This window comes from Spea bombifrons, chromosome 11, assembly GCF_027358695.1.
Source record: "Spea bombifrons isolate aSpeBom1 chromosome 11, aSpeBom1.2.pri, whole genome shotgun sequence".
Classification (NCBI taxonomy): Eukaryota; Metazoa; Chordata; class Amphibia; order Anura; family Pelobatidae; genus Spea; species Spea bombifrons.
The window spans coordinates 25,383,776-25,406,820 of record NC_071097.1 but is presented as its reverse complement, the minus strand read 5'-3'; the positions used below and the strand labels follow the sequence as shown (position 1 = coordinate 25,406,820).

Below are 23,045 nucleotides of genomic sequence, written 5' to 3'. Positions count from 1 at the left end.
GCCAAATGTCTAAAGGGATACTCCCTATATTTGATAACATATAAAAATGCTAAATGTTGCTACAGATTTTTCTACATATTTTAAATTGAGATCTTAAAAGATACATACAGGCCCAAATCAACACCCTTAACCAAAAGTGCATGAGTGGTTAATTATAATTAGACATTTGGACAACAGAACATGTTTATTATTATTATTATTATCTTTTATTTATATAGCGCAAACAGTTTACACAGCGCTTAATACAATATATATATTCAAGGGGTATGACAAGACGAGAGTTGACAGACTAAGACAAGCCGATACATTAGATGGAGAGAGCCCGGCCCGCAAGCTTACAATCTTGAGGGAATGGGGTGACAAACATAAGGCTCATGGTTGTGGATTTGTGGTTGATTGATTCTGTTACACGTGGTATAAGACCAAAGAAAGCTGACATAAAGTGTTGTTCTCTGCCAAACATGGACACGCTAGTAGATAAACATAAGGAAAATATTGGATTTGATCATCATGCGTAAATGTTTATTCCTATGAAAACTTATAGTGCCACAATAATGAGTGAAATAATATACTTTATGATACAAGTAATTCCATGACCAACTGTATTAACATAATTAAGTGTTATTACCTGTTACTGTTTTCTTCCCAATTAAATCTGGTCGATACTAATGCACAACAGTAGTAGAATAAAACATTAATTATTGGTAATGAAGAGCTGTAATTCAATCAACATATAATTGGCGATTGATATTGTGTATCTGTAAACGGTATGTAAGACGCTGAGTTTGTGGCTCCTGGGGGACTGGAATTGGGTAACTACTGTCACCGGGCATTAAAGGATTGGAAAAACAGATGTACTTCCATGTCAGATCTGTTAACAAAGCTTATTGCATTTTACGTTTCTTTATCTGGTTATTAACCGAGCAGATCCACCCACACAAGTATAATAAGAAAACTACTATAATATCATTGAATCATCTGGCCACCATCATTTAGTTTGTCGTAAATTGTTTTGCAATCCATCAGATAAGTTTTCATCCATTCTCATCCATGGTACCTCCATCTACTCTGATGAATATTTGATATACATAGTCATTGGGATGTATCCCTTTACTCTGTCCGTGTCCTGCTCAGATATGACTTCATTTTATACTAATCCAGAAGAGGAATGGATGACTTGGATCAGAATGTCCTCGCATGCAAAGTTAAGTAAATTAATTATAGACAAAAAATACAGAAATCCATTTGGAAAAAAAGAAGAAGAACATACAGTATTTGTACAAATGGTTGTGTTTTTTGTTTTATTTTCCAGCTCTCTGAGCAGAAGAAAGCTCTTAAAAAGAATATGCAAAGTAGACGGGTGAGACCTAATTCTCTATTATTGCCATTATTTGAAGAGATTGTTATTTTCTCAACTGGTGATATTTTATCAAGGTACTTCTATTATTGCCACTATTGGCATTTTTTAGTGAGGAACACCTCTATTGAGTTTCAATCATTTATTTATTTTTCTTCTCCTAGGAAGCAGTTTATGCTTTTTAACAATACCACTATTATGGGGTCTGTTCACTAAAAGGTGACTTTTCACCAAGTCTCATGCAGTAACCAGCGAAGCAGCTCATATTCATAGATACCCATGCTGTAGTAAAGTTGAGTGCCTGCAACAGTTGCAGATGAGTTAATGGAAGTTGACTTCCCAACTCGCATTCCCTTGATCATAACTTTCAAAATAAGACCCAACATAAATCAAATTGTTTAAATAACCAACAAAAACAGGGGTCCCTGAGATCTCCATTTTAACCCTGTGCTTGTGGGCTTGGGAGGCTAATTATGTGCCATTAGGCAGGCAAGAGCCCTTATTAGAGCCCACCCTCCGTATCCTATCTCACTGGGAACAGGATGTGTGTAAGGGGGCATAAGTTGGCCCTATGTCATTCTAAGGTCATATAATGAGTCTCCATAAAGAAACCCGGTCCTTTGCTCCGAGGAGTTTCTGGGGACCCCTGTTTCTTCCCTGTTTTTTTTAATATATTTAAAGAGTTTGGGGGTTCAATGCAAATTGCCCCTGCCTCAAACTCAGCCTGCTGCAGCAAATTCATCTCTAATGCGAAAAGATTTTTCTTTATAAAATAATTTAATAAATATTGCTATCAAAATATCTTACCATCTTTTTATCTATTTGTCCAAGCAAATTACAATACTGGGTAACATTGAATGAACAATTTGCATTGAATTTACTATTCTTTTTTCCCACATTTTCTAAATGTATGCTCATGATCTCCTGTTAAAAGGTACATGAATAATAGTTGTTATTATTTTAAGGATCACTGGTGACTTACATCAATATTTTATTTATTTCACTAGTGATATTTTTGTTTTGTGATAACACCAAATAGCTAACCTTGTGTGGCCAGGTCAAGAAGAAATAAACTGAAGTTTGGATCGTTTTCTTTTAACTTTATAAAATGTATAAAAATGTATCTTTTTAAATAAAAGAAGGTTTTGTGTGTGTTCTTGCTTCTTTTGGCTGTTATATGACCTTCACAGACTAGCATAAACTTACAATGCTGCAACGTCTGTATCCCATTATATTTTCTGGTCGTGGTCTGAAAGTTGTACGACAGGAGATACAACTGAAATGCTACATCTTTTTCTTCTTCTACCGCTGCAACCAGCCTATAGCTTGCTATAAATAAGAAAGCAGGGTATACACACGCGACAAAGCACGGACACAAGCAAGAAAATGGTGTGTCCATACTATCATTTCTGCACACCAAACCTGCAACCAACTTCATGGCAATCTTCACCCTTTTCCATATGAGACTACATGTTTAAATGACATGTGGCTTCTTTAAGAACATGCCTATTATACAGTAGCTACTAAAGATGGAGGATAATATCTCCAAATCCTGGTACAAATCCACCATGAGGTTCATCTTCTCTACTGAATCGCCCAGTGCAAGAATGAAAAAGAAGATAAGATGGTAGTCCTTGTTTATGTGCCAAGATTACCAATTACCTTGTCTTGTTTAGAAGTCTATAGTTATGTCCAAGAAAAGGACAAACTGGTCAGTGTTATGCTGTCAGTCATGCACTTGTTAATTTGATTGATCCATCCTGCTGTGTCTCCAAAAGAAATAATATTGTTTGCTACATTACAAAAAATGCATGTTGTATTTAATGAAATAGCCAGGATTAGGGGCTAAAGCTTGCAACTTGCATGGCTCTCCGTGAGTTGCCCTTGTTTGCAGTTAAGCCATTCTGATCCTTGCCTTTAAATGCATCTGCCAACTTGTTTGAATTATTTTGGTTTGCATTATGTTTCACATTGAACGTAATAAAGGGATTTGAACTCCTTCTTCTCTGTATTTTTTTTTAATTATTTGAACCCCTAAAATAAGATGGTTTAGCAGGTTGATATAACCAATTGCTTCAGATAAGGTGAATGAGAAAGCCTTTTGTGTGAGGGACTGCTGGCCTGAAAATAATTCAATAAACCTTCTGCAACATACCTACTTACTTAGCTAACAACATTGCTGCACAATCATGTGTCTGCTATTAACGTTTTCTACTACAAAAGGTTTTCGTTATAAATGTGTATGGTTTCAACTCTATGCTGTTTTCAGCATGTATTTGTGGAAGGGGTCTCAGGGAGTATTTATACCCCCTTCAGGACCCTCTACTTCAGGGCGTTTCATCAGCCCTGGTGGGGCGTTTCGTAAGTGCTGTTGAGGTGTTTCGTTATTGATGTTGGGACGTTTCGTTAGCATTGTTGGGGCGTTTCTTTAGCACTTGCATGGCGTCTTGTTTACACTTCCAGGGCGTCATTTTGCTTTTGTTTATGCTTTTAGCTGCATCTTGTCTAGTCTCTCACCTCCCTGGGCATTATATCGAGATCTGCTGCAGCTCTACTCCATTCATGGCAGGAAGGGGGAGCTCATTTAGGGGAGGAAGGGGGCTACTTGAGGCGAAGGTATTCGGAGCTGCTTTACTCATTTCATGTGCGGAAGGGTGCTCGTTTAGAGGAATCTATCCAGGGCTGCTCAGCAGCTCTACTCATGTCATGTGCAGGGAGGGAGGTGGCCCTGTTTAGGCAGAGCTGCTCAGTATCATTTCATGTGCATGGAGGAAGGAGGGAACCTGTTTAGGGGAAGGTATCCAGAGCTGCTCAGCAGCCCTACTCGCTTCATGAGCAGGGGGAAGGAGGATGGGGGTTTATAATATAAAAATTTTTTTCACTAAAATGGAAAGTTTGTAAGTGGTTTCAACTCTCTGACTTCACCATATATTATGAATGTCCAACCCGAGTGAGCTTCCTACTGCAGGAAGAGCTTCACTGCCCCTGTATAATGCATAATTGCATCAGCATAAAGTATCCTCAGATACTTAATTATGCCTTATACAGTGAATAGTGAAGTGAGGTAGCTGAAACCACAACTCTCCTGAAAAGTCTGAGTATAGCTTATGGTTTAAATATGTATGAATTTTATTTATTTAAAATAAACACATTTTTACATACATTTTACCACCATAGTTGGTAGGCATGATTATCAATTTCCAGCAATTTGCAGTGATACCAAAAGACTTTGATAGATGTGTTTGTGGTTTCAGCGCTATGAGCAGCTGTATCATGTTGAGGATTGAACACAATTTTATTGAATACAATTCCATAACTAAGTTACATCACTCATATAGTGTGATTATACTGTGTAGGACACAGACTCATCAGTGGTATAAACCAGCTTCAGTAGTATATTTAGCTACACCTTGGGCATTCTTTTCAGATACTGTTTGAGTTTCATATAAATATTCTTCAGAGAGCCTTACATGGACAATGTAAAAATCAACATTTTACCTGCATCTGCAAGACTGAAACAAAGGGGGATATTTCACGGCAGTAGGTATAAAACTAAAATTGATCACCGAGATGTATTGTTACTCAATCACAATACAACAGGGTAAATGTTTTTTTAAAGGACCAAGCCCCCTAATTAACACAAGCCGTGTTTCAGCAGCAAATCAAAATGGAATAGTTTTGTTAACAGAATAATGGTTATGCCCTTATTTATTTGGTCAAAAAATTGTAACTTCCACCTAAAAGCAACCCTTATTTGTAAATGAGTATACAGCTAATCACGCTTGCGTCATTGTATAGATCAAATCACTTGTCACATTCATATGTTTTATGCCTAATCTCTAAACTTCCAGGAGCTCAGTAGACAGATAAAGCAATGAGAGACCCTTATCAATCTCTCACACTGGCAGGGGAGACAGGTCCATGAAGCTGCAGATAAATGGATATTGGGCAGCTAGTCCAGTAATGTTGATCCTGCTTTTCTGAAGAATACATTTTGAACTCGTGATTAGCCTTTTTGATGCTGGAGGACTGTCAGTTTATACACAGTACTATGCCTCATGCATCTTTATAATATCCATACAGGCACCTAAAGGATGAAATATATCATTGGTAAGCTATTGCCTGCAATAAAAACATCACATTTCTGGTGGGTCAGCCCTTTGAATATCAAAGCACTTTTTATGTCTTAAGTGAACTACCAAATGAAACCATAATTGAAGCATTAAACACTTTTACTTTCCTATCATTTTTAATTTATTATTTAAGTTACTTAGATTTCTTTTTTTTCCAATGTTTCCATCTGTCTTTGCCGAAGGCATAGCGAGAGCATTTCATGCAAATGTTCTCTTGTTTTCCATGATCCATCAGTGGAGATTGCATTGAATTTCTGCTGTCATCAAAAGCAGGCTGTTACAATTCTCTCTTATATCTGTTTCTATGCTCTTACTGTAATTAGAATTGTTTTTGTTTTTGATTTAAGCACATTAATCTAATATTTATTAGGTATATTTTCCCTATATTTACCAATATGAGCAACCAAATGGTTGATAGGACCCACTAAGGGAATCTTTACACATTTGTGTAGGACACTGCAAGTGACACACTACCCCAAGAGAGACACAGAGAGACTACCCCAAGAGAGACACAGTACCCCAAGAGGCAGCAGATCTGCTACTTTAGATCCAAGGGAAATTGAGGGATGTTGTTACTCCTTTAATCTGAAATGTAATTATTTATAATAGCATAAATTGGATTGATTGGGACATGCTAAAACCACACTCCAGCCTCTAATACCTATAGGAAGTATGCTTACCACGACCAACTGTGATACTAATGCTACCTACGAGTGATATGTGTTTTGTTCTCATTGTAGATGGATGAAATAAAATTAAAAGACAGAGCAGTCTACGTGCTGGAGAAAGAGTTAGGGGTTCAAGCCGGGCATGCTCAGAGACTGCAACTCCAAAAAGAGGCTCTAGATGGGCAACTTATCCAGTTCAAAGAGTCTGATCGGCATCTGAGTAGCCCAAAGCGGGAACTTCCTTATGCAAGTGGTGCAGGAGAAGCTTCAGATCATTCTGGAAGCCCTGTAAGAATTTTAAAGTAGTCTTTGCTTGAAAACCTAAAATCACTTAAGAAAACACCTTTCGCAGAAATGTACAGCCCCAAATGTCTATCGAGTCAGAATTCTTGAAAAGTTTGCCATTATACCCAGGTTGACTTACTGTATATTTTTGAAATATGTTTCTTTTAAGTCCCAATTTAGACTTTTTTATTTTGCATATCTATTCTTGCCAATGCTATTTTTGTGATACCAGTAAACATATTTTTAATCTGTAACGGCCAAAACATACAGTCTAAATTTGTGTTTTTTAACATTGTATATGTGCTCTTCACTATGATTTGAAGAAGTATAGATATTATCTGCACCATAGATTCTGATAGAGTCCCAACTATAGCCCCCTAACTCCCTAGCCTGATTGTAGGGTTAAAATATATGATGAAACAAGTTTTACAGTTGTCACCCATACCATCTATGCAGTCATGGAGCCTGGAAGACTTCCCCATTGGGCATGGGGATGGAATGATGGTTAATTAAGTATATCACACACAGGGTGGGGGAAGACGAGGGACTGTTACATTGTGCCTCATTAGGAGGTCCCGGGGACTGCCATTTATCTTCACACCCCCTGTGACTCTCCTACAGTTAAGTGTACTCTCAAACATAATTCACGAGTACCTGCTCTAATGAAAAACTATGGCTAAAATACCCAAATGTAGTCCAAATTACAAAATGCCATGAATTGTTGAATTAGTGTTATTTATTTTTAATTGCCTGGGAAATATGTAAATAAATGTGTCAGCTGGATGTTACAGGCAGCAGGATCCATATTTAGAAAAATAATGTGAAACATGAAAAAGACCTTTAAAGTATAATGACTTATACTATACAACACATTCTGCATTCTGTTTCTTTATTGGCTTTCTAAAAACGGGACTGTATCTGTTACTCTATCGGGGTTTTTCCTTATATTTCGACCCTCATTGAGAGTTAATTTGCAGTGACTGGATCTGTCATATTTTTTATTGGCAATAAAACAACCTGAATCAATGAGTCGCCTCTCCTGCACCAGATGCATAATAAAATTGGGAATATTTATTGTATTTACATTCAGAGCACATTATTGATTTTGGTGGGTTGAGACGGATGTATATGTAAAATGAAGCAAAACCAGTTATAGTTGTAAACCAGTAATTTTATGGTATTTGTGGGGCACAATGTTATTGTAATAAGTCTATTGGGGTTAAGTACCAATGGGTGCTGTATCCTACTGGGGTTGGATACAGAGTAGCAAAGGTTTTATGCGATGATGTCATGCTAGTATAACATATTCCATTATAATACATAATTCATTTAATTTGTCCTGTGGAGTATATTTCACTTATTGGAATAAATAAACTCGACAGTATAACTCAGAGCATCCTAGTGAATGAGAGGTTTCAGATGATACAATGTTTCAGATTGTCACTGCTTTGGAATTATTTCCAGAGATTTTCTGATGGACCATCTGAGGTTCCCCACCTGGTTTATTTAATGGACAAACTTCAGTTGAAAGAAACCATTGTCTTTCCAGACACCCTCTGCCAAAGGACTGACTGATATTATACAGCTAAAGTTTGATGAATACTGAGCAGAATCTATCAGCATCCATCAGATCTTGATGTCCATGGGGCATGAGTAAATATGGTATCACCCACCACCTTAATAAGTCAGTTTATATTCAGTTTATGCCAGGGGTGTCCAACCTGTGTCCCTCCAGCTGCTGCAGGACTACATCTCCCATAATGCTCTTTCAGCTAAGGGGCTGGCTGAGGAGTATGGGAGATGTAGTCCTGCAGCAGCTGGAGGGCCACAGGTTGGACAGCCCTGGTTTATGCATGTTCCTGTTGATGATTATGCTTTGACATCAGATACACATTACCTATGTACTCTCGGGCATGTTCTATATTTGCTTTCAAGGTTCCCCCAATATGAGTGATTTTAATGGAATATTTAATGGTTACTCAAGGCCTCTGTGCTCTTTACTTACCTTTAATGCACAGTTATTTGCAGTTGATCTTTGTTTCAGGAACAGCAGCTGGATGAAAAGGATGCACGTCGATTCCAACTAAAAATAGCTGAATTAAGTGCAATTATACGTAAACTAGAAGACCGCAATGCTTTATTATCTGAGGAAAGAAATGAACTGGTAAGTTATTGGAGAACACAATAAGAATTACATTAGATGGCACATATTTGAAACACTGGTGGACCAATGACCTATCTTGTATGGGAAAGCATGAACCTAAATGCCCTGGAGTATACAACATTGTTCCATAGTACTGGAAATAACTTAAAACAACACGTAAGAGATTTCCCCAGTAGGTATCGATCAAAATATACTGTGTTCAGACTTTAAAATTAGATTGTCAGTTGTTAGTATTAGCGGTTTTTCAGCTTTTCAAAGTAGACCATGTTTTCCTTACTTACTTGGTATAATTGATACGCTTATCATTTTACTGTCCACTTATTCTAAATTGCAGAATTTGGATGACCCACAACAGTAACAACAGTATTCCATTTGAAATTAAAAGGCCAACCTATTGATACTTTACTGATTTTTCCATTCTAGCTGAAAAGGCTGAGAGAGGCAGAAAGCCAGTATAAACCTATTTTGGACAAGAATAAACGACTCAGTCGAAAAAATGAAGAGATGTCTCATTGTTTACGTAAAATGGAAAACAAACTAAAGTTTTTAACACATGAGAATATAGAAATGGTGAGTATGCATCTATGCATCTATTCATTGTACATAATGTATTCTCAAGTGGACCTCTGGTGTTACCAAAGGAGGACTCAGTACCACATGATGTCATATATTTGATTTACCTGTTTTACATGTCTTCCTTTTATATAGAGGCAAAAAGTTGGCACAATCAGGAGACCGAGCTCCCTGAACGATCTAGACCAAAGTCGAGAAGAGAGAGAAATTGACTTCCTTAGACTTCAGATAAATGAACAACAAATTATCATTGATGAACTTTCTAAGGTGAGGAAAGACACAGATCACACTGGATAGGAAATTGATAAAGTTCAGATATATGGACTGATTAGAAAGGTCATTGGTTGATTCCCTTTAGCTTATTCCACCAATTAAAATTTGACCAATTTGACTTAGGATTGTCCTGCTTGGCCTTGGTGACCCAAACTTCTCCTAGCTGCTGTTGATTGTTATAGATTGTTATAGAGAATTGTTACATAAATGATGAACTTAAAGTGTAGGACCAAGCATTAGCAAATGACATCTGGTTCTTGATGTTGATGAACTATTTCAGTATTGTGTGAGAAACATTTTAATACATCTTGAATTAGTGTAGATGGTATATAGCTACCAGAATTATATTCAGTAGTGTTGAAACATAGAATTAATGTTTGTGGATTGAGTAACCTAATTGTAAGTCATATTTCCTAGACTCTGGAAACAGCAGGCTACGTGAAGAGTGTAATAGTAAGTAATCATTCAATGTAATCTTCTTAATCGTTTTCTTTAGGATTTACATGACATGAAACTAGTTCTTCTAGATTTACTCTCATACATTGAGGATCATACCAATGTCTTCATGAAGTCCTTATGAAGGAGATCACCCTATGTGCTATTAGCACAATTACCAGGATTATTTGTTAGACTAGGAGCTGATTTTGGAAAATTTGATATGTTTGTCTACAAAAACCTCCCTCTGCTGTTTTGTAATGAGTGTAAAAGGAATTAAGTGTAATTGTCTCAGAAATGCTTTGGCAGGGGACATCTATTTTTTAACATTTATTTAGGTATCAGTATAACAAAGCATAGAAGGTCTCTATTAAGTCCCTGCAACCAGTTCTAGCTGTTGTTAGATATCTTTCCATCCTTCCTGCTCTTCCTTTAGAGTCTTAACTCTATTTCTAGCGCCACAAGCAAGCTTTGTCTCCAGAGAGCTGATGATGGTTGCCACACAGACTCAAAGACCTATGCAGCTAAATCTATGGCCGCTATGTGAGGGCCGGTACTGGTTATAGCCAACACGTAGAGAAAGAAAAGCGTTGTAAGAATAGGCCATACATTAGAAGATTCAAATATTTATATAAATGATATAGAATTTTCAGATGACGGTCTGGAACATCTTAACTTTATGTTCTAAAAACCTAAACAATATTCCGTTTTGTACCTTAACCCCTTAAGGACCGGGCTCATTTTTCGTTTTCTACCCTGTGGGACCGAGGCTGTTTTGACACTTTTGTGGTGCTTGTGTTCAGGTGTAATTTTCTCCTCACCCATTTAGTGTACCCACATAAGTTATATATTGTTTTTTTCAGGACAAGATGGGCTTTCTTCAGATACCATTATTTTGATCGTATCATCTTATTTACTATAAAAAAAATAAAAAAAACATGGTGAAAAATTGAAAAAAAAGACATTTTATGACTTTTATTTGAAAAATCTTTTACTCACCTAAAAAAGCAAGTAAAAAAACTAGCTAAATAGATTCTACTACTTGTCCTGAGTTTAGAGATACCCAATGTTTTTATGTTTTTTTGCTGTTTTTTGTACGTTATAGGGCAATAAGTACAAGCAGCGTTTTATGATTTCCAAATCTTTTTTAACAAATCTGGTCAGTCTGCCTCCATCTCCTCTTTGGAACATCTTTGAAGCCGGTTAACTCAATTTAACCCATTCAAACCATATATTTTTGAAAACTAGACACCCCAGGGTATTCCAAATGCTGTTATTTTAACCCTTTCCATGCACCAATTATACAACTACACTTTGTCAAACTTTGTAATAGTAATTTTTTTAATTTTTTTTTCCACACAAATTGTACTTTAGTTATAGATATACAGGTTCTGGTATATGTCACTGTCAAACAACACCCCAATATGTGTTCAGCAACATCTCCTGAGTACATCGATACCCCACATGCATGGGTTTGTCAGATTGTTCGGCTGGTAAAAGGCTACTTTTGGGGCATGCGTAATTCAGGTGGTCATTTGGTCATTGTGCCTCCCTCTCCTCTTTGGAATATCTTTGAAGCCGGTTAACTCAATTTAACCCATTCAAACCATATATTTTTGAAAACTAGACACCCCAGGGTATTCCAAATGCTGTTATTTTAACCCTTTCCATGCACCAATTATAGAACTAAACTTTGTAATAGTAATTTTTTTTTATTTTTTTTTCACACAAATTGTACTTTAGTTATAGATATACAGGTTCTGGTATATGCCACTGTCAAACACCCCCCCAATGTGTGTTCAGGAGCATCTCCTGAGTGCAGTGATACCCGACATGCATGGGTTTGTCGGGTTGTTTCAGATTTAAAATGCCACATTTGGGAAGTGCGCTTTTTTTCTCCATTTTGGTCAGTCTGTACCTATGCCCTATCTTTGAGCTAGGCCACTCCAATTTACCCCATCAGCCATTTTTTTTATATATTAGACACCCCTTGGGTATTTGAAGTGCTTTTATTTTAACTCTTTGTTGAGATTTTTTGAGAAATTTTAGCACTTGCTCAAAATAATAAACTTTATTTTTTAATTTTATTTTATTTTTTTAATACTTTTTTTATATTTTTTTTTACACATTTTGCTGGTACTGGATGGTTCATCTAGTGACATCACTGCATAATTATTTTTAAATGTTAGCAAATTTTTTTTAATTTTTTTTTCCATTTTTTATTTTTTTTTTGACTATTTTACTAATCACATAGTGATTAGAAAGCTGGGCTCCATTGACTTGCATGGTTGAATGCAGTACCTGTATTCAACCAGCAAGTGGAGCCAGTTCTCTAGAGGGTCTGGAGACCCTCTAGCGAACTTTTTCGTCTCTATTGTTTTATTTCCCGGGCCGCCGCCATCTTGCTTGATGGCGAAGATCACCGGCAGCGGCGGCTGTGACCGCTCTCCGGAGCGGTCACAGCCCACCTAAAGGTAAGTGTTTGGTGTCGCTGGATGCCTCCTGATCGAGGCATTCCAGCGACACCATTTAAGTTTAGGAGGCGATCGTTGATCGCCTCCTAAACGCTTTTAAAACGGGCGTCCGCCGCCATACAATGTATGGCGGCTGTTGACGCCCCGGGGAGGGGCCAGACATGGCCCCCGATGCCGATCTCGGCCTTGCTGAATGCCTCGACATCGAGGCATTGCAGCAAGGCCGTTTAAGCGAAGAAAGTGATCCTTGATCACTTTCTAAGCTTATTTAATTTTTTGACGGTTCAGGACCGTCAAAGGTCATTTAGTGACCTTCTTGTTATGACGGTCCTGAACCGGCAAAGGTCGCGAAGGGGTTAATAAAACATCCCCTTATGCACTCTTCGATTTTAAGTGTAAAAACACTTTCCCGAAAATTACATTTAATATGCATTTAACCTTTTTTTTCCTTCTGAAGGACCGAGAAAAGCTTTTAAGGTTTAGGAAGCAAAGGAAAAAAATGACAAAACTCCCAAAGGTAAAATATTTTGGATTATCTAATTGCTTGCACTTTATGTTCAGAACAAATGATTGTGATTTAGGGACAAATCTAGCCTTTCCAGAGTTTAAATCACCAGCTGCAGATGCAGTAGTGTGCTGCAATATCCATTTTTTTTTTGCAAGCAGTCCGACAGACATTGTTAGGTCACTTTACAAAAACGTACTTACTTATATTAAGAGTAATATGCTTTCTTTTAAGATTTCATTTTCTTATGGAACGTGTATTTCCGAGTGGCCCAATAAGACTGAAGAAACATTTTAGAACTTAAAGCTTAAGTTATAAGTGCTCCACCCATCACTCAGCCTTAATATCCCCCCATTACTACACCTTATTAGAACAAGGGCAAGCCTAGGGTTAGGCCCCTTCAAGGCCCCACTATAAAACAAAAATTATTTTTAACACCCACTCACTCTACCACTGTACACTTACATAAACATTGTTTCTTCTGCTCCCCCTCTCCCTCTCACAGGCGCAACTAACCCTAGGCTCACCCTTGACACTCTAACACCATACACTGACCCACAAAGTCATAACATCATACAGTGACACACACACATGCTAACTCCAAATACTAACACACATACACTCATGCTAACACCATGCATAATGTAATAGACGCACACAAGCTCCTCTTACACACACACACAGTTACATACTAACAAACTTACACACACAAACTAACATATGTACTTACACACACATACAGTAACACATTTTCACACACACGGTATTATACATACCCACAGTAACATACTTATGCACACTGACCATACTAGACTATACTATAGACACATATATTAACATACACACACACACATACAATAACATATTTACACACACTAACATACTTGCACACATGTACTAACATACACGCACATACAGCAACATACTTACATACACTAACATATTTACTTAAACTTACACACACACAAAACCTACCGTATATTCCAGTGTATAAGACGACTGAGCATATAAAACGACCCCCAACTTTTCCAGGTAAAATATAGAGTTTGGGCTACACTCGCCGTATAAGACTACCCCTCTACCCAGTATACAACAACCAGCCAATCGCGGCAAGCGATGTACCTTACCGGTGATTGGCTGGTTATTATACAGACATATACATACATACACTGCTTTACACACACAGGCATATATACCGTATTTGCTCGATTATAAGACAAGGTTTTTTCCAGAGCAAATGCTCATATAGGGGTATAAGGCATTTCTGGAGGCAGAGTGGCACATAGGGGGTCAAAAGGCATATCATGGGGCACAGTGGCATATAGAGGGTTAAAAGGTGTATCATGGGGCACAGTGGCATTTAGAGGGTTAAAAGGCATATCATGGGGCACAGTGGCATTTGTGGGGTATAAGGCATTTCTGGGGCAGAGTGGCAAGCCTGGGGGCAGATGTGCATAACTGGGGGGGGCAGGTTGTAAAAAAAAAGGAACTAAAAACAAAATATTTTTCTCAATCGTAGCTTTTATTAACATTTACTGGTAAAACTTCTTATATTCAGGCTTTTTCTTTTTTCATAAATGAATATTCAGATTTTGAGGGGTCGTCCTATAATCAGGGTCGGCTTATAATCGAGCAAATACAGTGCATATATATATATATATATATATACACACCTGACCATACACATACACTTACCATCTCAACATATATACACATACACTGCACTCACACCCCTTTCTCCCCATCTCTTACCTTTCTCATATTCTTTCTTCCATCCAGTTGTGGGAGCGTGAGGTCTGTCATTTCAGACCTCTGCTTTACTGCTTCCTCATCACCACACGCCGACAATTGATGCCAATGGGATGACGTCATCCCCGCGCTTGGCATCAATAGCCGGCACGTAGTGATTAAGGAGCACGGAAGCCGAGGTCTGAAGTGCCAGACCTCGAGCTCCCTAATGTTGGGCTAGTTAGAGGGAGGTCGTGATCTCCCCAACCAGCCCTGCTCATCGGGCACCCGCTGATCAGGGCTAGTTGGGGAGATCACGATCTTGCACCTACCTCGGCGCGGCCCTGAAGACCGGCCTTGGGGAGGTGGCTTCTCTGCTTGCCCCTCCCCTAGAGATTCGTGGCTTCGTGGGGAATCTCTGGCTCGGTAAGTTTTAGTACCCAGCGCATAAGACGACCCCCGACTTTTGAGAAGATTTCCTCGGATTAAAAAGTCGTTTTATACGCCGGAATATATGGTACCTTTGTTAGCTCAGGAGGTGGTAGGCCGATGCCAGCTCTTCTGCTCACTCAGGGTTCTCACACACTATGTCTGAGTGCTGGCAAATTATGTCATATTCAAGGTACATCCGGGGGGTTGGAGTTAGTGGTGCTGGGGTCCGGGGGCTTCCTTTGGACAGGTGACTAAGCAGGGAGTTCTGGCCTCCCTGCTCTCTCAGGCCTGATGGTGACCCTGTTTATATGTATGTAATATATATATATGCCATTAGAAAACATTCAGTATCTGAATCCTGCAAGAAAAATGTATTAATTTGGATATATTTACTTATCACCAGCCTGTGGTGGAGACATTCTTTGGTTATGATGAAGAAGCTTCATTAGACTCCGACGGTTCTTCAATCTCTTATCAAACTGATAGAACAGATCGCACACCTTGTACTCCTGATGAGGATGTGGAGGAGGTACAGTACTGACCCCAAATAATGCTCCACAAAGGATCCATTTCACTACCATGCGGCACCTTTAACACCCCACTGTCTCTCAGAGGTTAAAGTAAAAAAGATATTCCAGTTTATCATGTAAAACAATTTACAGGGTTACATTTAGATTCTTGGTCTACTAACCCTTTGTTTTGTTAGAGACACTGTTGACATGGATGCAATAACGGGAGATTAATTTAACTCATCAGAATGCTTACTATTGTTGTTATTCTTTACTATTTTTCCCATTGCATTTTGTGCCTTTGAGTAAAACTGGATGGTAACATTCAACTTTGTGGGATATCATTTTCCATACCTCATTGTTTTTCCTTGGCGTTGAGGTTTGGGTGAGGTGAGGTGTATAGATACTACCAAAAAATGTAATATTCAGACAACAAAACACTTGTCACCAAGGGTCAAGTTTTTATTTATATATAGGGCAAAAGAGAGACCTACACAATATTAGGCAGGTGCTCATAATGTTATGGCTGATCAGTGTGTATCACCATTATCACATCTTAGCAAAAAGTAAGTCTGAAGCCACATACTTGTTTTCGATACTTCTGTCTGGATGTGGCAGGGTATGGCCAAAGAAGAAACAGAGCTCAGATTTCGTCAATTGACCATGGAATATCAAGCTCTACAACGTGCATATGCACTTCTACAAGAACAAGTTGGAGGAACCTTAGATGCTGAACGGGAAGTCAAGGTGTGGATTTATTGTGTATTCTCCCCACTTGCTTTCTTGCTAATGATCCTCTGAAGATCACCTTCCACCCTTTGTTGTACCTCTAATGTTGCTATTTTATCACATGGGCAACATTTGTTGGTTAGTGGACTTAAGTGGAATTAAGTATAGTAATCATTTCAGATATCAACCCACATTTCCACTGCTTTGACCTAATTCTCTGACTAACCAGGTTGTAAGGCATTTTATTTTACAAAAGAACAAGGTCTGAGACGTGAACACTTACAATGAGTTCAGTTTTTCCTGGCATATTGAAAACTTTTTTCTGTGATGCATACCAGACACGGGAACAGCTGCAAGCAGATATATATAGATATCAAACAAGAATAGAGGATCTGGAAAAGGCAATGTCAGAACAAGGCCAGGTAAGAAATTTCTCCTCTTCCTTTCTCTGAATTGGGGCTATGCTGTGAAATTGTGTAATTTTTTGTGTACATGTGCTTTGCGTAAGTCTTAGATGGGTGACTAATAAGTTACAACTAGAAGAAAAATAAGATGTGGGCCAATGTCGCTACCCAGCCTAAACACTTTGAAAACCATATATAAAAAGAGGATTTTTATTAAATAAATACATTTAGAAAATAAATCAAAAATACATTTTGACTGTAGGCTGCAAGAGAGATTTCTTCCTTATTGTAATTATAGTTTTCATTAACTTTAGCTTGTCATTGCTAAATTGTAGCCAAATGGCAGGCAACGGTCTCTTCCAGGTTACTCAGACGTAAAATGTGGAGCGCCCCACTCCAACAACGAAACTAAATAGTAATCAAGGTTTGGTACTCCTTTAAAGATGAGATGAACAGATGATGTATCATTAAAGCTTATAGTTGATCTTTTATTCGGGTTCGTAATTAATTGTAAATCAAACACAAAATAATAAACATACCGATAGAACATTGTGAAAAAAGGCATGGCGCACCTTTTAATGCAGAAAAGATGCGAACCAAGGATGGGGTGGTTGAGGTTGGGCCGAGGGCAGCAGGAAAGGTAAATACATCATTGTTTAGAGTGAGTAAGTACGATTTCTGTTCCAAAATACAGTTTTGTCCAGCTACAAGCATGACATTTAAGAGAAGCCTAAATCAATTTTTTTGGTGCTGGCAATTATTTTTCCTAAATAAGCATCAGGTCTATACTGACGAAATCACCTTTTTTAAAGGACATGAAATGGATTGAAGAAAAACAGGCACTATACAAACGAAATCAGGAACTCTTAGAAAAGGTAAGCATGATATGATCAGAATGCTAAGAATATAAACATTAGCAGATCTGCCATATTCTTCCTTTCTTTGAAGTTTAAGTAATATATATATCAACACAGAAACTTTTTTTGTGGTAACAACCCATCAGTGTTTGTTTTTATGTCACATGACAATTATGTGTTCCAGGCAAAAAATGATTTATGATACACACACTTACACATACATGGTCTAATACGCTCATATTAACATACACATTCACTAAAATACACTCACTCACTATAACACACAGCCACACTTCACAGTCGTACCTGAAGCTGTTTACATGCTGAGCAAACAACCTCACTATTTTTGTATTTTTATTCTTCTTTCACCTCATTTCACCCTTTTCCCTTTCCTCTCTTTTTGAAAGTTATTTAATATAATTACTAGTCTAGCTTCCGTCTCTTACAGATCAAACAGATGGAAGCAGATGAAGCAAAGCTCCGCCATGATATTCAAGATGTTAAAGACCAGAATGAGCTCCTGGAGTTCAGGATCCTAGAGCTAGAAGTAGGTCTCACCTGGAAACCTTATGATTTTGCATAGTGTTATCTTTCCATTGTGTGCACTGCCTCCTCATATAGCGATCCTGGATATACAGGTGCAAACTGGTTCATATTTTTAAACCAATTCACAGAATATACATGTTGAAATAGATCCCTAAATCAATTCAACAGGTAGCTCTATTTGTGGTCTATCTACAAATCCCATAATCCATGATTATGTGAGAATTGTTGAGGATGTACTTTGTGGAAGAATACACAGCGGCTGATTAGCTACTGTACCTCTTCTCCCCTGTTCTACTTCCGATTTCCACATATTCAGTGATGTCTTTTTCTGTTTTTAGGAGCGAGAGAGAAGATCGCCAGCCATCAATTTCCACCACATTCCATTTATAGAAGGAAAGAGTCCACTGCAAGTATATTGTGAAGCTGAAGGCGTCACAGTAAGTAGACATCTCTTTGTGGTTGACTTTTGTAATTAACACAATAATGTTTATAGTGCCTTCACATCATGTAAAAATAACTTTATACTTTCCTGTCTAGGACATCATTGTTTCTGAGTTGATGAAAAAACTCGACATCCTAGGGGATAACGCCGTAAGTGTATGTTCCTTTTCTAAATTGTGCATGTTTAGTTGTTTAATTTATCTCCCTGCCATCTCCAAATGTGCCCCGTGCACAGATGTAAGGGGCAGATTGGCCACGGTTTATTACAGTTCAGATTTCTGACATTACAATCTGCCTCTGTCGTCCTCGTCTCTCCAAATACATCATTATGCTCCCGTACTGACCTTCTGTTCAGACTAGTATTGCTTTATGATTCACAAAAGTGTTTTCCATCTGGCTCTTTTTAATTGAGAATTTGTAATTTGGCTTGTTAATCTACATATTTTAGTTCCGAAATGATATGTATATGTGTTTATTGACTTGTTGGGCATCATTAACGGTTTGCTCTAGATATATATGATACGCAAAGAGTATTATAGCAGTTTTCCTTATTCTTTTTCATATTTTATCTTATTAATTTAATATACATGTTTCACACAATTATCAATGAGCTGTAAATAAATAGAGAATGTTTATTTTAAATATGTCACTCTTTTAAAATTGTAATTTATAAAAGATTACTAGAATGCTTGTTTTCTTGTTTTTCTGACAGATATAGAAAGTTGTTATATTATACAAAGATATTTAGTTAAACAAAAAATTAAGATTTAGCTAAATGATAAAAAAAAGTGGGTAGAGGTTTTTTTATTGCTTTCTCATCTGCTTTTTACTTTATTTTTCCATAAAGCTCTCTACATATTGGTAGGAATAGCGTAGTAACCATTGGTATGTACCTTTTGTCGCAGAACTTGACAAATGAAGAACAAGTTGTTGTTATACAAGCAAGAACAGTCCTAAATTTGGCCGAAAAGGTAAAAGAGTATGCTTTATGTGTAAATATTAGGTGAATGGTGCATAAAGGCCAGTTTTGGCGTTGTGTACACCGCGCTGTATGAAACTACTATTTTTAAGGTTTTAAAACATATTTTAAGCTTTATTGCTTTCTTACCCCCCTTTCTTGTCCCTGCAAATTTGGTGTGAAAAAATCTAGAGATTAATACAGAGAGGGAATTTAAACAATTTTGTGACTATTCTGAGGACAACCAAATTGGAGCCTAAAAGCCCAGGGAGCCCAGAGTCCAGGGAGTATATATAGTCCAAAACTCTCAAGGTCCAGGCAATGACATATGCTCTTGTATGCAGGTGTGCATAAGAGTCCAAGGCATGCATCCCAGTAGGGGTATTTCCAGTACAATGTTGTTACCGACAGTTGCCAAGGTGGAGATGCTGCCTGTGACACAAATTGTCATTTGAATCAATGCTTTGGACACAGACGTCACCAAACGCCAGTAACCTCACAATACCAAGAACAGCCAGAAGAAGAATGAGTAGACTAGATGGAGTAAATTGTTCTTATTTTATGTAAATTTTCTGGCTTTCTATGTATAAAAAGTTTCTTCTAAGTGTCCTGAAATAGGAGAACATGAGTATTATATGAGAGACAGGACATTAACTACAGGGGGCTGACTCATGCAAAACTTAACCCAGAAATGAATGTTTGTTACACTCCTTCTGTGCTGCTTGGCTGTTGTCTGCTGAGCTTTGCTCTGGAAACAGGTTCTCCAGTACCTACCAACAGTGTGGTTTTTGGGTTCTTCATAAATAGAAGTGTCTCAATCAGTTTATTCTCTAGTGTGGTGAAGAGACACAATAAGGTTTCCAAGTACTGGGGTGCTGGAGAACGGACATTGAGAAGCCGCTCAATGGACATCAACAAACGTCATTAGCAAATGCGATCAAGATCATTAGATACATGTAATTTCCAGGTTGAGTAAAGCATAGCAGCAGAGTTATCTCTGCCCCTTTTATCAAATATATTATTTACATATTTTGAATGATAACATCTCCCGTTTGATTAAGTAAAGTTATTAACGCTATTATTTATAATGCAATAATTTATAAATAAAGTTTTTTCTCATTTACATTATTTCAGTGGCTCCAGCAAATAGAGGTGACAGAATCTGCCCTGCAGCAAAAGATGGTTGACATTGAAAATGAGAAAGTAAGGATAAGACCTTCAATCCGATGTATACAGGTCAAAGTGGGAACTCCCACAATGAAAATGATGTTTAAACTTCTTTGTTTCAAAGGATTTGTTCACTAGGCAGAAAGGGTATTTAGACGAAGAGTTAGACTTCCGGAAGAAATCCTTGGATCAGGCTCATAAGGTAAATTCTTAAATTATGCCTTTTTTTTTTTTTTTTTTCGTTTTTAGTGAAACACAGGCTTGTAATTGTTAATTTTTTGAGAGCATCCAGATCGGGAGGAACGAGTAACTCGTCTTTTAGGATGCTGGAGGATCATCATTTGTAGTTCTAAAACTGTAAGATGGATATCTGTGATCTACCTCTCTAGGCTTTAAATTGAATTATATTAAAAATAAATTGATATATTCATTTTTTTCATTCTACCAAGCATATCTTGGAACTGGAGGCTATGTTATATGACATCCTGCAGCAAGAGGCTGGAGCCAAGATGTCTCAAATACTTTCAGAAGAAGAAAGAGACAAGTTAAAATGTGCAGTAGAACAGTGGAAAAGACAGGTAATGAGTGAGCTGCGGGAAAGAGATGCCCAAATCTTACGGGAGAGAATGGAGCTGATTCAACATGCACAACAGGTAACTACTGACTATGGAAAGACCTTCAAGAACTACAGGAAAATATAAACGTTCAACAAAATATCCCCTGAATTTATGATGAAAGCTATGTTAAATTCACAGGAATTGTAGTCCACTAACTCATTTAATGATCCATCTTATGCAAATGAAGGTCATGGAGTAGTTGATGAATTTTAATTCTTAGCTCTTGTGCAGACTCCCAAAACACAATAGTTTTGCAAATTAGTAAATTATAAAAGGATTATTGACTATTCATGCCATTTCCCCTCTCTTTCTTAATATTCACTTTATGTTAAGACTTATTTTGTATTTTGTTTTGCAGAGGATAAAAGAGTTAGAAGAAAGAATAGAATTTCAAAAGAGACAGATTAAAGAGCTAGAAGAGAAGGTAACACATTTTTTGTCATGTATGACATGTTCTGCTTGTATATGTGTACAGAGAGTTTGATGATCGCAGGCAAAATATCATTTTGGGAAATAAACTGCCAGTAGTTTTTACATCAAAATATGGGAAAAAATAATAAAATAGAAAAAATTAACTTGAAAAAAGGTGAGTGAAGTATCTTCTACTCAGTGACATAGTCTTACCTAGGCCAACTAGCCCTAGGATGGCAAGTCTAGAGGGTGGCTGCCTGTCTGCCACATAACAGTGAGCCAAAGATCACTGATCTCCTCAACCAGCCCATAACATTATAGAGGGCTGTGCCACGGTATCATAGTTCTCCATAGTTTCCTTCCATGGATCCTCAAGAGGTAGAGCGTAGGTCTACGGCATCATAATCATGGTGCTCAACATTCAAAATAGCGTTGTGAAGGTCCAGCTGATGGTGCTGAAGGTAAATACGTCAATGCTGGTACTTTTTGATCAGGTTAAAAAGACGTGTGTCAGTAGGCACCTGTGCCATGTGGGAGATGGCGAGATTAGGGGATCTGCTTTGGGGGCCACAGTGCTGAGAGAAGGGTGTCTGAGGCTATTGCTGGCAGCGCATCTTCATTGTCCCTGGGCAGCCATGAGATGTGAAGCATCAGGATGCCATATCCCTTTTCCGTGATGTATAGATAGAATTATAGGTGCCATGATGACAATAAGCTCCCATTAATAAGCAACATAGTTAAAAAATAATAATAAAGCACTTATACAGCAAAAGACCAAATTAAAATTATTTTCAAACTACAAATTTAACTCCACTGCAGTGCTTGTATTAGTACAATCTGCCACATTTAGAACCTACACAATAGAGTTTATCCAGTGCTTTGCAAGACAATGTGCAACTCAAGTCTTCTAACGCTCAAAGGGTTAAGAGCAAATGTTCTGCTTTCTTCTTTAGTCTTATAGAAAATGTTCACTTAAAATCTGGCATTATCTTATTTACACTAATTTTTAGTGCTTTCATTTTTTTAAATTGTTACCTTTTGAATGGAAGTGTGAAGCAGTACAAGTTTTAATATGACTAATGTTTTTGTCTTCTTTTTTTTTTCTCCCTTTTTTAGTTTCTATTTTTGTTTTTATTTTTCTCGTTAGCTTTTATACTTTGGTCATAGATCATCTGCACAGTATCCAGGGTAAGTTTCTTGTAATTAGAGTAACTTTGTACAACTGAGTTATGCGTTTTATTCCTTTATCTCTTTATCATATACATCATTATTCAGCTTTTCCATGTATTCTCCCATTTATTAATTGTGACAAAGTGGGTCTAGAAGTACCTGTAAACAGAATTAGTGTGATTTCTAATTGACAGCTAACATCCCGAGTA

General features: G+C 37.5%; 1 protein-coding gene across 17 annotated transcripts in view; it reads left to right on the top strand.

Moving 5' to 3' along the window:
- Positions 1 to 23,045, top strand: part of JAKMIP3 (Janus kinase and microtubule interacting protein 3) — a 50,712-nt gene that overhangs the window by 18,119 nt on the left and 9,548 nt on the right. The window contains exons 4-23 of one of the 17 annotated variants that reach the window (XM_053450894.1): positions 1,313 to 1,360; positions 6,231 to 6,446; positions 8,488 to 8,607; positions 9,031 to 9,177; positions 9,316 to 9,447; positions 9,871 to 9,906; positions 12,820 to 12,879; positions 15,431 to 15,556; positions 16,155 to 16,283; positions 16,604 to 16,687; positions 17,482 to 17,544; positions 17,975 to 18,073; positions 18,411 to 18,509; positions 18,610 to 18,663; positions 19,419 to 19,484; positions 20,606 to 20,674; positions 20,763 to 20,840; positions 21,088 to 21,291; positions 21,614 to 21,679; positions 22,783 to 22,854. In XM_053450894.1, coding sequence (XP_053306869.1) covers positions 1,313 to 1,360; positions 6,231 to 6,446; positions 8,488 to 8,607; positions 9,031 to 9,177; positions 9,316 to 9,447; positions 9,871 to 9,906; positions 12,820 to 12,879; positions 15,431 to 15,556; positions 16,155 to 16,283; positions 16,604 to 16,687; positions 17,482 to 17,544; positions 17,975 to 18,073; positions 18,411 to 18,509; positions 18,610 to 18,663; positions 19,419 to 19,484; positions 20,606 to 20,674; positions 20,763 to 20,840; positions 21,088 to 21,291; positions 21,614 to 21,679; positions 22,783 to 22,833 — 1,947 coding nt within the window. In that variant the 3' untranslated portion in view covers positions 22,834 to 22,854. Of the gene's footprint in view, positions 1 to 1,312; positions 1,361 to 6,230; positions 6,447 to 8,487; positions 8,608 to 9,030; positions 9,178 to 9,315; positions 9,448 to 9,870; positions 9,907 to 12,819; positions 12,880 to 15,430; positions 15,557 to 16,154; positions 16,284 to 16,603; positions 16,688 to 17,481; positions 17,545 to 17,974; positions 18,074 to 18,410; positions 18,510 to 18,609; positions 18,670 to 19,418; positions 19,485 to 20,605; positions 20,675 to 20,762; positions 20,841 to 21,087; positions 21,292 to 21,613; positions 21,740 to 22,782; positions 22,855 to 23,045 lie in introns of those variants that run through there. The other 16 variants (XM_053450910.1, XM_053450900.1, XM_053450899.1 and 13 more) reach the window with 16 other exon arrangements.